We start from the raw sequence: 15153 nt of genomic DNA on the forward strand, positions 1-15153 counted from the left end.
CAGTATTTTGGGTGATACTTAATAGAATGGTTCTGCTTCATAAATGGTAAAGTCACATACACAAAGACACATGGGTATGCATACAAACATATATAGTCATGCCCAAACATATAGAATCACAAGCACATGAAGGATATTAAACCAGATCAAACAAGGGATCTCTTTTGTCATCGTGATCATATTCATAAATTTTTTAAATGAACAAGAAAGTTGCTGAATAGATAGGAGGGGGATGGATGGATGGTAAATGGATGGATAAACAGATAAATGAAATGATGAATAGATGGATGGTGGGTATATAGATGAATTATTGGATGGGTAGATGTCGAGATGGATGATGAATGGGTGAGTAGTGGGTAAGCGGTGGAGGGGTGGACAAATGGATTGATGGTAGATAGAGGAATAGATAATAGATGGATGGATATGGGTATGGATATGGATGAAAGGATGGGTGGATGGTGGGTGGGGTGGACTGGTGGATGAATGGATGAGAGATGGGTCAGTGGGTGCATGTATGGATGAATTGATAGATGAATGGATGAGTAATGAAGGGAATGGGAACTTGCATACACACAACCCAGCATTCTTACACACAGAGACGTACCCAGGGACAAAAATCATACAAACATACAGAAGCATACCCTGTCACTCTCAGATGACATGTTGGTTGCCTAGCCATCTCTCCTCCATGCTCGCCTTAAAAGGTCTTCAGGTAGCTCTTTCTGATCCCCAGGCACCGAGGTCGGTCTCCTGAGGAAGGGCGGAAATCCCGCCGAACACACTCCCGCCGCTGCTCCAAGAACTACTGCAAGGTCAGCCCGGAGGCCCGGTCCAGCCACCTGCCCAGCCAGCCCCTCCAGAGGCTCGGCTTCCTGTCAGCCAGGGGTGTAGTAAGTATTCCGCACAGCCCCTCCGCCAGCCTTGTCATGACGTTTGTGGGAGGTGGAGGTCTAAGTTCAGGAAGTATATGATGCCTTTTAATTCAGTTTTGGATAAAATTTCCCACTGGCTCCAGATCTCATTATTGACTAACCAATTATTTATTCACCAGCCTATGACAGCACTTGGCTTGGGGACTTGGGAGGCAGAGGAAGAAAAAACTAAAATACCTAGGTTCATATTTCAGAGGTTGGTGTTGAAACACAGATACTGGCCTCCAGGTGACATGTGTGAGATGCATACAGTTTTCATAGGATTGGGCAGAAGAAAGGGGCCTTTGAAGTGGGAAGGACACTTCTGGCTTTTATTTAAAGTCTGCATCTCTGTCAGCTGGCTGGCAGCATTGGTTGACAGCTGGAATCTGATTCCTCCTGTTAATTTGAGCTTGTAGCACTTGACCTGTGTCTTTTTATGTGTTCACACACACAGAGTCTCAGGTGTTGAGGGTTGAACTGCTGTCATTTATCCCTCCCACAAATGAGGCAGAAACATCAACATTTGGGGAAGTTGGGATCTGGGGCAAAGTCACAGAGTGAGACAATGGTAAATTCAACTTAGTGAGCCAGCAATGAATAAAAATATAAAAGCCTCCCTCAAGTCAAGAGAAGTAACTGGTGTGACCTCAAACACTTTGGTGTGGAGTGGATCTGAACTTAAGACCTAGCTGCATGTGGCCTTGGGCAAGATGTATCACCTCAGTTTTCTCACTAAGTAAACTTGAGGCTTTCTTACATTTGAGGTGGTTGGAACTATTCCGTAAAAGGAAGTATTTGAGAAGGTGCTTTGTGGACTCTGAGGGGACCTAAAGATAAACAGGATGAGAGTCGGCCTTGACATATCACAAAGATGGTAGCCAGCAGCCCTGAAGGGGGCCTGTCTTTTCGACACATGAGAACTTGAATATGCAAGGAGATGTTCCCCTTAGAAAGAGTGAGGTGGGAGCAAGGAGGAGTTTAGGAGTGCCTGTGGGAAGATCAGCTGGGGGAGGTGAGAAGAACCAACTCTGTGGGCTGGTTGATGTAATAGGTATTTCCAGTACATTCTGGAAAAGTCTGCTTCACATCAAGGCACCGTGTGTCACCAGGGTCTAATCTTACTCAGTCTTCCGCATGTCTGGCAGTACTCTGCCTAAGTGCCTCTTAGGATGTCTGTGACTACCGAGAACAGGCAGGTGTCAAGCCCCCACCTGAATTCTCTTATCTCTAAATGTCCTAAATCTCCTGGGCTGCAAAGACTACAGAGGCCAGGGTTCAAGTCTTGAGTAATCAATTAACCCACCCACCTCTACAAGCTTCAGCTTCCTCAGCTGGGAAATAGATGTAATCACTTCACATGTGGAAAAAGAATACATAAACTTGAATGGTAAAGCAGTAAAAGACAGAAGAATGTTCCTGATTGAAATATGGCTGCCAGGTCTCTGTGTACTCATGCCTCTGGTAGCCTATCTAGAAGCCCCAACTGACCTTAGATACAATGTGCCAGGGCAACATCTGACTTAAACTTTCTCACCTGCCTGGAATGGTTTCTAAGAAGCACACATGTGTGAAGACACAGCCAAAATTTGCATCTGGCTTTTCTTGCTTACCAGTGATGTTACCAGACTGGCCAGACTGGCCAGACTGGCTCTTGACAGTTTCTTTGCTAGAAACACAGGCTCTTGGTGCCTGTGAGACATAATACTCCATGACCCCCAGAAGCCTCCATGTCCCCCAGGGGCCCAACCCCTGTCAGAAGAACCAAAAGCCAGGCCTCGTCATTATATGCAAGGAAGAGGCCTTAAGAGCTCACCTCTTTCCAGCTGCCTTGGTTATCAAGAATAAAAATGGAGATGCATAAGAGGGTAATGATGGCTTTGGCAAGATGGGGTTGTTTAAAAAACAAACAAACATGAGGAGTTATGATTGTGCAACCAAATCCTCTATAAGCTCAAAGTTCTTTAACTGTAAAAAAAAATAGACATATAGATAGACAATACATATATACTGCATGAATACATACATACATACAGTCTCTTCTTCAAAAGATAATCATTGATCCCAGTGCTTGGTCTAGAGACAAACTTGGATGACATTCTAGATCCCTGCCGTGCAACCTTGAAGTACTCATATTACGTCTTTGTGTCTCTATTTTCTTAAGTTCTGAAAAACTAGTGAGGCCTACTTCATAAGATTGTTGTGAGGTCACCATGGCTAGCTATGAGTACACATTTTAGAATGTAGTTGGTGTGTGGCAAATGCTATACAGCAAATGCTTGCTGGTGGTACCATCAGTACAGCAGGGGAAGGAGAAGCAATAACAGAGGTCATAGTAATAACTAAAGTATACTTCCCAGCTTAGGTAAGCCAATGGGTAAACTAGGGTAAGCGTCCTGTGGGGTTTTCTTTCCATTGTAAATAGTGTCTAGATCCAATATGGCTACACTCACCCCAGTTAAGGTTGTCTGGCTCCTGGAAATATTAAATACACTCCAAAATCTTATTCTGTGTTTTCATGTTCCCTCTGTGCTTGGCGCTCTTTCATCTTCTCCATTACCAAGGCAGAAATGAGAGAAAATTCCAGGTACATCACAGATTTCCCAAGAGCACCAGCCACAAGCTTCTTCTCCACTAGGTAGTCTAGCAGAGCCATTTGCACTGAATCACTTATTAAATATTCCTTCAAGTCTACCCATATCTACTGAGCATCTAAACAGGATTAGGGTTAGATTTTGCTCTGGACAGCTGATGAACAGGGAAGAAAATCTGTGCCTGCTAAGAAGGGAAAAAACAGGTGAGGTGACAACAGGAAAAGGTCATGTGTGACAACAGACAATGAGGTGAGCAGAAAGCTGGCTGACAGGAAAGGGCATTAGGCTTGGGCCAGGTAGAGAATGGGATGAAGACCCAGAAAACTAAATATGAGCAGGATTTAGGCAATGAAAATGAAAACTGAAGATTGGGAGTAAGGTTTGAGATGGGATTCTAAGACAAGACACAGATATTAGAGATAAAAAGGAGACCTGAGCACTGAGCCTCCTGTGCCCCATGTCCCAATGTTCCATACACAGAGCTCTTTTGAAAACAGTCAAGAGTAGGTGCATGACATCAAAGGAGGTGCTTTGCATATATGGTTATGCAAATGAAAGCCTTGATTCTGAACTGGATCCTGTTTGGTTAAAGGTTGGCCACTGAGCGTCTTGAGGAACCAGCAGTCAGAGCAGGATCATGGATATGGGCACCCGTCCTGCCTATGCTTGTTAAAACTGTCAAATGATTGCACACAGATTGGTAAATAGGCTGCTTTGCCGCCTCATCCCAGCCCCAGTCAGCCAGTTATCCCTCCCCTGACACCTTCAGGATCACTACAACGTAATAGCTAATCCCTTTTAGCACCAACCTTTAAGGGATATTACTTAACACTCAAGCAGTTGGTGACTGTTCAGAGTATCACTCACAGCCGTGGTGGGAGCAAGCACAATATGACATAGAGGCATCAGACACTTCTGTCTTGATGTCTGAGAGGGATTTATGGTAAGAGGATATTTGAGCTGGGAACCAAAGGATGGATAAGAGCTTATCAATTTGAAATGATTCATGTATAGAAGGAAATGGAATATTATAGGGCAGATACCACTACATAATTTGCGTAGTTATCTTCCCCTCATTTCCTATGGGTATGCATTATTATTATCCCCATTTCCCAGATGAGGAAAGTGAGGCTCTGGGAGCACAATGACCTATGAAGGTAACATGATTTGGAGGGAAGAGAGCTGGCAAAAACTAAAGACTGTGCATTAGAAGCTTACTGTGACATCATCAGAGGGTGGACAGGACATCAGGGATGCTGGCAGCCCCATAGGGCAGCAGGGATCCTTGTAACCACAAGTGCTTAGTGGAGGCCTTTCTATTTCTGATGGACATTCCCCATCAAGCCTTTCGTAACTGCAGAGGGGATCTAGAAAAAGGACTGAATCAGAACCAAGAAGACCAAGCCTCCTCTTCCCGACTCCTTGTACTATATATAATCAGGGCCAAGATCAGTCATATATCACTTATGTGCCACTCATGTGTTACACATATGCAAACAGACCAAGAGAGAATGTGGAGTGTGTCAAAGATAGCTCCATGAAATTTGTAAGCTGAGAAAGGAAAATGTGTTTGTGATTAAAATGCGGGCTTTGGAGCAGATCTGAGTTCTGGAGTCCCTGACCTCCTCTCTCTGTGACATCCTGGAAGACACCAGGAACTAACATTCTCTAAGCACCTGCCATGTGCTAGGTGCTAGCATAGGTGGTTTACACAAGTCACTGCCTTGTGTTTTTATTATAGCTCTTCAAAAGACACAACACGTCCACTCTAGAATAAGGACACTGTGGCCTAGAAAGATCAGACAAAAGGCAGCTACTCAATGTAGAAGCCCAGATTTGAAGCCAGAGAGCCTGATCAGAACAGACATGTGCTCGTACATGTAAATACCATCATCTGTACTTTGTGATAATTACCTTAACCTAGTTACATGGTAATATGATGACGGTGTGAGACATTAAGCTATGCATTAAGAGCAGAAGCAGTGGCTCGGTGAGTTATCCCAAACCTAGGTTTTGATCCTCAGCACCTGCGTTAGAGTCAGACACAATGGTGTGTGCCAGTGACCCTAGAACAGGGGGCAAGAGAAAAGAGAATCGCTGCGGCTCCTTGTCAGACAGTCTAGTTGAACTGCTGACCTCCAGGCTCATTGAGAGACCCTACCTAAAACAGTTAATGAATCAATCAGTTATTAGAGTGCAGATTGATGACTGAGGTGGAGATGGTTGTGGAAAGCACCTGACACTGACTTCTGGCCTCCACATGCATGGCCACACACATGAACATGAACATGTGTACAAAAATGCATACAATAATAATAATGAGGAGGGAGAGGAGAACAGGAAGAGGAAGAAGGAGGAGGAGGAGAAGAAGAATGTAATTCTGCCATGCACTGGATATCTGCTGTGTGAAAATTCACTTTGGGGCTGGAAATCTGACATCACACGTGTAGTAGCTGCTAACATGATTTATTACCACAGAAGCTTTTTAAAGATTTACTTTCAATAAACCCAGAAATGACCTCTGGCCTCAGAATCCACCAGTGCACTTGACAGCAGCCTGTGGGGAAAGACAGGATGGACATATGCCTCTCATTCTATAGACAGAAGGGGAGGCTAAGGACTGGCCATGGCAGGCTCTGACCCATGGACCCCTCCACTCAGGCTCATTCCCATGGGCCTGCCTTGCTCTTTCCCTGGGAGCTTAGTACCCAAGCTCTTCACTGCAGTGGAGAGGAGACACAGTCCAGAACAGGGAGGTGACATTTGGGGACTCAGGGATGAGAAATGACATAGCATGGTCAACATTTACCTTTGCCGAGTAAGGAAAGAAGAAACAACCATCTTTTTTTTTTTTTCATCCAAGAGACATATCACCACCAGAAGAGGTAGAAAACACATCATCTTGGGAGGGAAAAAAAAAAAAAGATGCATCTTTAAATTGAATGGAATTTACCTGGATACAAAACTCATGTATTGATCTTACTTTTTTCCCTTTCAACCTGGGTCAGGGGGGAAATGTCTAACAAAGTTTATATGGAGGATTTTTAAAGCGGATAGAAGCGAGGCTTCTGAGAAAGGGGGAAGCTGTCATTTTCTTTCAGGGTCCTCCTGTAAGGGAAAGAGTAAGAAGGGCAGCTACCTCCCCAACCCAGCGTCAGATGGAGTGCACATGCTGGGGTGCCTGAGTCCTAGGAACTCTGTCTGCTCTTGATCCCCAGAAAATCAATCTCTCCCCACCCTCCCTCCTCTTCACCTCCCCTGCTTCCCACATGAACTTCAGCAGGTCAAGGAATCCATTCTTTTGCCGTCTTCCTAATTAGTGTCAAGGAAAGAGGAATGCCAGCCAGGAAAACAACCCTGCTGTCTTAGAGAAACAAAGGGATTGTTTTCTTAAGGAACTCGCAGGGTCGCCTAGCTGCACGCTCTGCCCTGTAGCATGTGAGATTCCCCAGCTCCCCATATGGCAGAGAAGCAAAAAGAAATTTATGGCTGCCGCTCTCCACGGGGCCATTTGAAGCCCCGTAAATGGACTTGTTCAGTTTAATTGAAATTCTCTTCTTGATTGTATTTTTGTAACCTATTAGACCGAGCTGCCTCTTGATCTCGAAATTCAGCTGAAATTAAATTTTGAAGTGTAAGTGAGAGGTTGCCTTTCCCCCTCTCCATTCTTGATTAAATAATGATTTGAAACAAAAACAATAAATAACTGTGCCGGCTCCCCTGGAGGGCTGAGAGATTCCCAGAGAAATGCGGGAAACTGGAGCTTCTGGTGAGGGGATTTAATTAATTATTAGAAAAGCCTGAGCGTTAACACTGGGTGTACTAAGGAACAAAAAGATGAGGCAAGCCCATGAGTTCTAAACTGAAAGAGAAAATAATTTGGAAGGTTTATGTTTGAGGGAGTGATGGAAGAATAAAGGGAAAACATTTATTAGCCTCTCCCTGCAGTGGCCATGAATTCACAAAAAGCAGTAATGGTGAAAACAAATACGGGCTGTGGAGGTGGTTCAGTTGGTGAAGTGCCTGGCTGGTCCTGAGTTTGATAACCAGTGCCTACATGAAAAGCTGGGTGCTATGGAACCTGCCTGAACCCCAGCACTGGGGAAGTAGAGACAAGAAGATTCCTAGGGCTCTGCTGGTCAGTGTAGCCAAACTGATGAACTCTCAGTTCAGTGAGAGACATGCCTCAAAATTAAGGTGGAGGGTGATTGATTGAGGAAGACCCCCAATGCTGACCTCTGACTTCTACGAGCATGTACATATACACAAGTAATAGCAATAAATGAATAGCTGAGGTTACCTCGTATGACCCAGAGCCACTACAGAATCTGACTGTGGCTTAATCGCTCTGGTCTCCTGGTTCCTTTTATTGACAACTGTCCAACAAGGTTTTAAAGGCCTGAGGTGGCAAAGAAGCAAGATGCATTTCATAGCTCTCAAGGGAAGAAAAGAAACATGCCAGGTGTACTGTTCGTTTTTCTCCTGAAGGGACTAGGGTCTCATTGGGCTTGCAGAGAAGAAGGTCTGGAATAGCTCAAGGGCCCGATAGCTCAAGCTGAACATCCCCAAAATACAGGCCCGGATCGAACTGTCCAATAAAAACCAGAAGTGGGGTTGTTGTGTGAACCTTCGCTGCCCAGCACATTCTGGAAGTTCGTCCATATTTTATTTCCAAACACACTAAATGGGCTAAAGAGAGCCTCGCTGTGACACAGCACAATTTGGCTTGACACTTTCCCCTGATCAACCTGATGTATTAAAGCAAACACTTGGTACGTATCTCCTCGTTCTCTCTGATTCAGGGTGCACAGCTGACTGCCAGCTTCCAGATGGTATCCTCTGGTTGCCAAAGCCCACTTTGCCTGCCTATGTGACAGTCTGAACACAGAAGGGAATTAGCACCCCTTAAAGAAGATCTTTCTCATGAGTCTTGAATGGTTGGTGCTTACGCACCCAATGCTCTCCCTCTTGGATTGATGTTAAATCTGAAATTCATTTTCTACACAAATTCCCAAAGTCTGACTTGCACTCAAGCCCCACTGCCCACTGCGTGTCGACAAGGCTCCCTCTCATTTGGCTCTCATTCACCTGCTTCACTGCAAGGAATTCCTTTCTCTCTCAGAGCATAAGCCCTCAAATTCTTGTCTCAATTTCTGGGGTCCAGGTTAGATTAGACTGTCTTACTTGGCAACTGAACAACTCTTAGGCTCAGTTTCTTGTTTTGTTTTTTGTTCTTTTGCTGTTCACCACAGATCAGCTTTTGTGAAGATAGAACAGGGAGAACTAAGGTTGAGATGGAGGAAGAGGTGATGGCAGGCCAAAGAAGAGAACCTTAGTGTGAGGGTTCTGGGGATCCTGGGCATATATGAGGCCATTATCACTGGATGGTGATGAATCTGTAAGAGACTTGGTGGCCATTGCATAGCCAGTTACACGTGATCAGAGAGTCACTGCATACATAAAGATCCCTGTCAGATGAAGACCTCTTCATGGATTTCAAGGGCATTATTAACTATGTGTCAACCAGGAACAAATGGGAGACATCCAATCATGGCCATGTTGAGTGGGGACTGCTTGTATCTTGTGTGCTGCGTGGACTATCTGGTTATGAAGGAGATGGTCAGAGACGAAAGGACAGAGGCGAGAAGACAGGTGCCCCCACTGTCACCCATCACAACTTAATTCTACCTGCCCCCACTCCCAGAACTCACTCTGCCTTTGGCTCCTCTCACTGTGATTTCACCCGTCTTCTTCTAGAGTGAACTGAATGCTCTGAAGAAGGTGGAGTCTGAGGCTAGGGAGGTTTTAAAGGACACAGATTTCTCCAATGGCAGGTTTATTAAAATAGTCCTCCTACTTGAAAGTGTAGACGGAGTTCATCAAGACTTATAAAACAGGACAATGTTCCTACGAACAAAGAATTGAAATGTCTTCAGAGGACTCCTTTATCTCTGCCACAATATTCTCTAAATAGAAAAAAATAAAGTGAGTTGTGTGCCCAATGGGGGCAGTAGGTGATGCTGGTGATGTCATAAGAAGTAAGTGAGATATGAAATACCATTAAGTCATTACTACCAAACTCTTGATACTGACGTGAGCTGGCCTGCTTCAGTCCAGAGACCGGTATATGTGGTTTTGACTTGTCTGGCTCAAAGAGATGACTTAAAATATTTCCTTAGCCTGAGGAACTTAGCCATAGTTGAAGCGGGCAGCCATCTGTATATAAATTTCCAGGCTCTGTATCTCTTTCAACCCAACCTTCCAAAGTAGCAGAGCAAACAAAAGAAAGTGAAGAGGGCCATGGCACCTTGTCTCCTGTGGAAAGCTCTGTGAGTCTGAAAATCCCAGACTGAGATCCAGAGCACAGCATGCTGGTGGGAATGTGCAGGCAGAGCCTCCAGGTGTGTGGCCTGCTGCCCTGGGTCAGAGAGGAATCAGAATGAGAGAAACACCAAGGGGGAAGTCTCTTTCTCTGCCATGGTCCAGAGTTAATCCTTGGCCCTCAAGCTTCTCTCTGGCTTCATAATACAGCCCTAATTTGGCTTCAAGACCCCAGGACTTTTATAATGCTGTTTTTATTATGATAGAAATGAGTTCTTTCTCAAAAACTTTTGTTTTCCTAAAGCTGGTAACTGTCTGAGCCCATCATTGCCTGGTCACACGGGCACCTCTACCAAAGACTGAGTCCCTGAAGCTCCCAAGAGACTGTGGAGGAGCTGGGGTTCTTAAGCTAGAGGGTCCTGGTGTACAAACACTGCACCTGCCATGGCTGCTGCCCTCAACAAGTGGGCAAAGAGACCAACGATCAAATAAGTCCCTATCCTTACTGAGTAGACATTTTTATCTGGAGTAAGTAGATGGTTGAAATATTGAACTAATCAATTACAGAGTGTCTACTGGCTTGGTGTAGGTGATCAGAGAAGGTGATAAGTGGGAGAGAAAGGAAGACTAATCCCTTCCTCTCGTCCCCCCCAGGAAGCCCCATATGTAAATTACCTGAAAATGGCAGTGCACTGGGGGACAGGGGGTTAGCAGAACTGAAAAGAAGTGCTGGTCAGCATGGACTGTGGGAGGCTACTTGGGAAAGCATGGAGAAGTGATGTGCGGGGTTCTCGGGGTTGGTTTATGAAGTAGGTGAAGGAGGTTTGTAAAGAGCGCTGTAACTCAAATTGGTGAGCTGAGACTCAATCGGAGGAATGGGGCTGTTAAACAAGTGGGAGAGGCCCGTATGTTTGGGCACCCTGGCACACTCGCCCAGTGACAACATCCCAGCAGAATTTTATGTCTATGTCCCGGTGATGAAGAGCGTTATCCTACATGTGTCAGGTCAGGCACATGTGCGTAAGTCATGGCCAGGTGGAGACACTCTGCAAACATCCCTGTGGATTCAGGTTGTGGGACAGAGTGTGCACAGAAGGCAAGGTCCCCTTCTACATGCATGCACCAGACTAGAGATACTCATATTAAAAAAATCTTTGCTCACAGGGAACCATGACACAGCAGGAAAATAAAGTAATTTTGAATTTAGACTTAGAAGAGGAAAAAATCAGTCTAGATGCCCCAGGGAGCAAGCCACATGACACCACACAGCACTGAATGCCCAGGCTCCTGCCCTTGAGCTCCCAGCCAGCTTCCTTCCCCGCAAGATTGGCTTTCTCATATACTGGTCACCCACCATTCATTCCAGGTCAAAAATCCAATGATCCTTTCCCTGGACCAAACCCCAACCTGCAAGCTCAAACCTAGCTCCCCATCATGGTGGTTTCCCATTCCTGATAGAGGTGGTAAAGGAAATGTTCATGGGACCGTTGGACGCCGGAGGTGAGAAGGAAATGTCATCCAATTTAAGTCGCTGAATGGGAACGGGGTCTGTACCCTCCATGAGAAGAGGTCATACTTTAGAGAATTCCACCTGGCTTCTTATTTTCAGGTCCTACCTTCAAGGCCAAGCCAGCTAGGTAGTCACGATGTGCTCAAGGCAGAAGCTAAACTATGTCTACAGGATTTGCTAAGGCTAGACCATTACCTTGCCCATGTGCAAAGCCTCCTGGGAGAAACAATGACTGAAGCCCTGCCCCCTAGACCCGGGATCTGGTATTCCAATGTGTTGGGGGGTTCCTCTGTGGCTATCAGTCCAAGGTGTCTACAATTGCCCTCAAGGAAGAAGAGGTTTCTTAGGAAAACTCAGGTGTCCCCTCTCTAGCAAGTCTCCAAAGCAGGGGATAAGGTTGGGGGAAAGTAGATTTTTTTTTTAAATGGGAAAGTCAATTCTACTATATATAAGGCGCAGGCCCAGCCTTTAAAACATCTATGCTAGTCAAGATTTCTCAAGGTTCATAGGTAAAGTAACAAACCTAATAAAGTATGTTCCCACTCTGAGCAAACATGTCTTCAAGGTGATATGAAAGTAGCCTTTGAATTCAAAATCTCAGGCCCCTCCCAGAACGAGGATACCACATGGCAGCCAGCAGGAACCTGCCCCAAGGTCTCAGGCTTCCTAGCTCTGTCACCATCTCACAGCATGATGGGCCCCACACACAGGCACTTGGACACCTCAGCACGGCCACTCAGATTCTGCCCACATGACCCCTCTTGAGACATGGCTTACTTACGGAAAAACAGCTCCCAAGAGCAGACATATACCCCAGGAGGAGGTACGGGAGCCATTCAAATAGAGAATTCTGGCATCTCAAGTATCGTAGACTGGTCTGAGGTGTGCTTTCCAGGGTGTGACCTCTTGACCCCACAGATTCCTCCTCCTCATAGGGAGGCATTGCTAGGGAAGTCCAGGGCAAGGATCCCTTTTGCCCACAACGACTAAACGTGATAGAACAGCCAAGAGCCAGAAGCAAATTCTGTGTCCTCTCGGCCACAACCTGACCTGAATGCTGCAGAAAAACGCATTCCCTTCCGAAGAGCTTGCTCCCCAAGGCCTCCTAAAGCCCTCAGTCTTCCTGGGCCAGTCCCCAGCGGGATTCTGGGGCCTCTCTTCACTCCTGGATGTGTCCTTCTAAAGCTCCCACTGGCAATCACGCGCCCCCTCCCGGTGTCCTCTGGAAGTACACGGCTAGGTCTCTACAGGTACCAATGCAGGGAAGGTTCCAGCCCGGCAACCCCCACACACCCGTCCTCACCCCACCCCCGCTCCCATCCCCCACCCAACCTGGGCAGGAAGGGACTGGCGAGCTGGACGAAGTTAGGTCTCCCGGAGTGAGAGATACCCACTTGCTCAAAGCGCTGAGCACCCGAAACCCAGAGGTCAGGGCGAAGGTTAAAGTTGTGCAGGAAGGTGTATGTTTTTTCTTGTCATTTACGACTCTGATGATGGACTCACGTTGCCCGCTCTTCCCTTTCTCTTACACCTTTCCTACTAAAGGAGGAATCCTTGCTTGGTAAGTGGATGTAATCCGCAAAGACATGAGAGACTTTGTTAGCAGCCACTCAGGATGTTTAGCTACCTCCTCAGAGGGAGAAGGACGCGCACAAATGCCTGTAGAGATCTTTTTTTTTTTTTTTAATTGTTATTGTTATTTTTGGTTGGTTGGTTTTCAGTCAGACTAGAATGACTTTGCCTTTATTTTGCCCTCTCCCTCTCTTGACCCCTTCAGTTGGAAACTGTTCAAACGTCAGTTTGCGACCTTGACTTTATTTTATTTTTTTTAAGAAAGAAAAAAAAAAGAAAAGAAAAGAAAAGAAAGAAAGAAAAGAAAGAAACCAACCCTCATCTTTATTTCTTTGACCCATGTGACATTTGTTCAGGGTTTTATTCAGGCAACTTTTTCTTAAAAAAAAAAAAAAAAAAGACAGAGAGAGACAGTTAGTTGAAGATTTTGGTTAAAATTCAAATTTTTGCCTTTATCTCCTTTTGTGCTTTTAATTTCTAGCATATAATTTTTGAAGCCCGTAGCCCCTTTTCTTTTTTCTTCCCCTCCCCCATTCCTTTGTTTTGATTATTTTTTGAGGTTAAGGGTGTCTACAGCCCCTCCCCTTTCTATTGATTTCTCTCTTTTGTTTGAGTTTATTAAAGACTTTTCTTTTTTTTTTTTTTTGTATAATTTCCTTTTACTTTTGTTTCATCTAAATCGCATGCCTTTAACCTGCATGACTCCTAAATCTTCCAGTTAATTCTAGCAGGGGGTAAAAAGAAAAAAAAAAAATCTAGAGATCTCCTGTTTCTGTGGAATTCTTTCAGGAATTTGTGCTTTTGTTTTTTGGCGTCTCTTCTCTCCCCTCTCTCTTTGCTTTCGTTACAGTGACTCATGACGGTTAACATTCTTGGTTACATATACACAGCCCGGAGCTCAGCAGTGTCCGACGGGTCTTTTTGCTTTCAGATCTCTGGGTCGGGGTCTGCTGCTGACCTCTTTAGCAAATCAGCCAGCCCGCTCACCGCCTCCCGAGGGCGCTCGCAGGAGTACGACTCAGGCAATGACACGTCCTCGCCGCCCTCCACACAAACCAGCTCCGCCAGGTCCCGGGGCCAGGAGAAGGGGAGCCCGGGCGGAGATCTGAGCAAGAGTCGGGACCTCAACTGTGGCAACACCTCCGATTCAGGGAACTCCTTCACCACCTCCTCCCCGCAGAACAAGGGGCCTGTCTTGGAGAATGTCTCTCCCAGCTGCAGGAACAGTGAGTCAAGGTCAGTGTATTTGGGGGGAGGCGGGTCCCCACTTCAGCGTCACCATTTCACTGTCTCATCACAGTACCCTGTTCTTCCCAGGTATCTACTCTCAGGAGACAGGGCATGCCATTCCAATTAGCGCGACTAAAATAGATATCCGGATACCAGCTTCAGATACAGCTGGACCACAGGCTCAAACTGCGCTAACGCGTCTTTATGTTTTGAATTACACGTCTCGGAATTACACGTCTCGGCTCTCCCCGACAATCTGTTGGCTTCCTTCTCAAGCAGACCCTCCAGGAGTTGTACAAAGAGACACAGGTCTTCTCCAACAGAAGAAGAATGCCTCCGCCCTGCCCCCACAAAAATCATGTGTGGTCCTTTGTCCCCCCAAACCAGTCTCTCTGGCCAAGTAGATCCTGAGCTACAGACTAGAGGCAGATGTCCCTGCAGGAAAAGCCAGAGTGTTGACATCAAGAAAGGGATGGAGGGCAGGTAGACGCCAATTTACCAATAGTCTCAGGGGAGTGTCACATGAACTTCATTTTAAGTCACTGTCAGTTACAAACATACCATAATAGTGACCAAAATAAACTAAAAATATATTTGCACCAAAAAATAACCTTGCAGTTATATAGAGATATATACATATATATACATACACATATATATACATACATACACATATACAATTATATATACATACATACACACATATATGTATATATGTGTGTATGTATGTATGTATATGTATATGTGTGTATGTATATATGTGTGTATATATGTGTATATAGATATATATATACGTATATATAATTGTAAGAGTTTTATTGTTACTTTCTAGAACTCGGAGGCAATCAAAGTTCTTTAGGTAAATAAACTGTGGTATATCCAGACTCTAGAATATTTTTTAAATTTTTTAAAATATTTTATTTATTTTTACATTTTGTATGCATTGTGTTTTGCCTGCTTTTATGTCTGTGTGAGGCCATTAGGTCTCTTGAAACTAGAGTTGAAGACAGTTGTG

At 45.2% G+C, this 15153-nt stretch overlaps 1 protein-coding gene across 2 annotated transcripts in view; it reads left to right on the top strand.

Moving 5' to 3' along the window:
* Srrm4 (serine/arginine repetitive matrix 4) overlaps nt 1-15153 on the top strand; it is a 143398-nt gene that overhangs the window by 118998 nt on the left and 9247 nt on the right. For both annotated transcript variants that reach the window (XM_021631766.2, XM_060382537.1), the window contains exons 8-9: nt 734-890; nt 13840-14144. In XM_021631766.2, the coding sequence (XP_021487441.1) occupies nt 734-890; nt 13840-14144 (462 nt within the window). The remainder of the gene's footprint in view (nt 1-733; nt 891-13839; nt 14145-15153) is intronic.

Source organism: Meriones unguiculatus, chromosome 4, assembly GCF_030254825.1.
Source record: "Meriones unguiculatus strain TT.TT164.6M chromosome 4, Bangor_MerUng_6.1, whole genome shotgun sequence".
Taxonomy (NCBI): Eukaryota; Metazoa; Chordata; class Mammalia; order Rodentia; family Muridae; genus Meriones; species Meriones unguiculatus.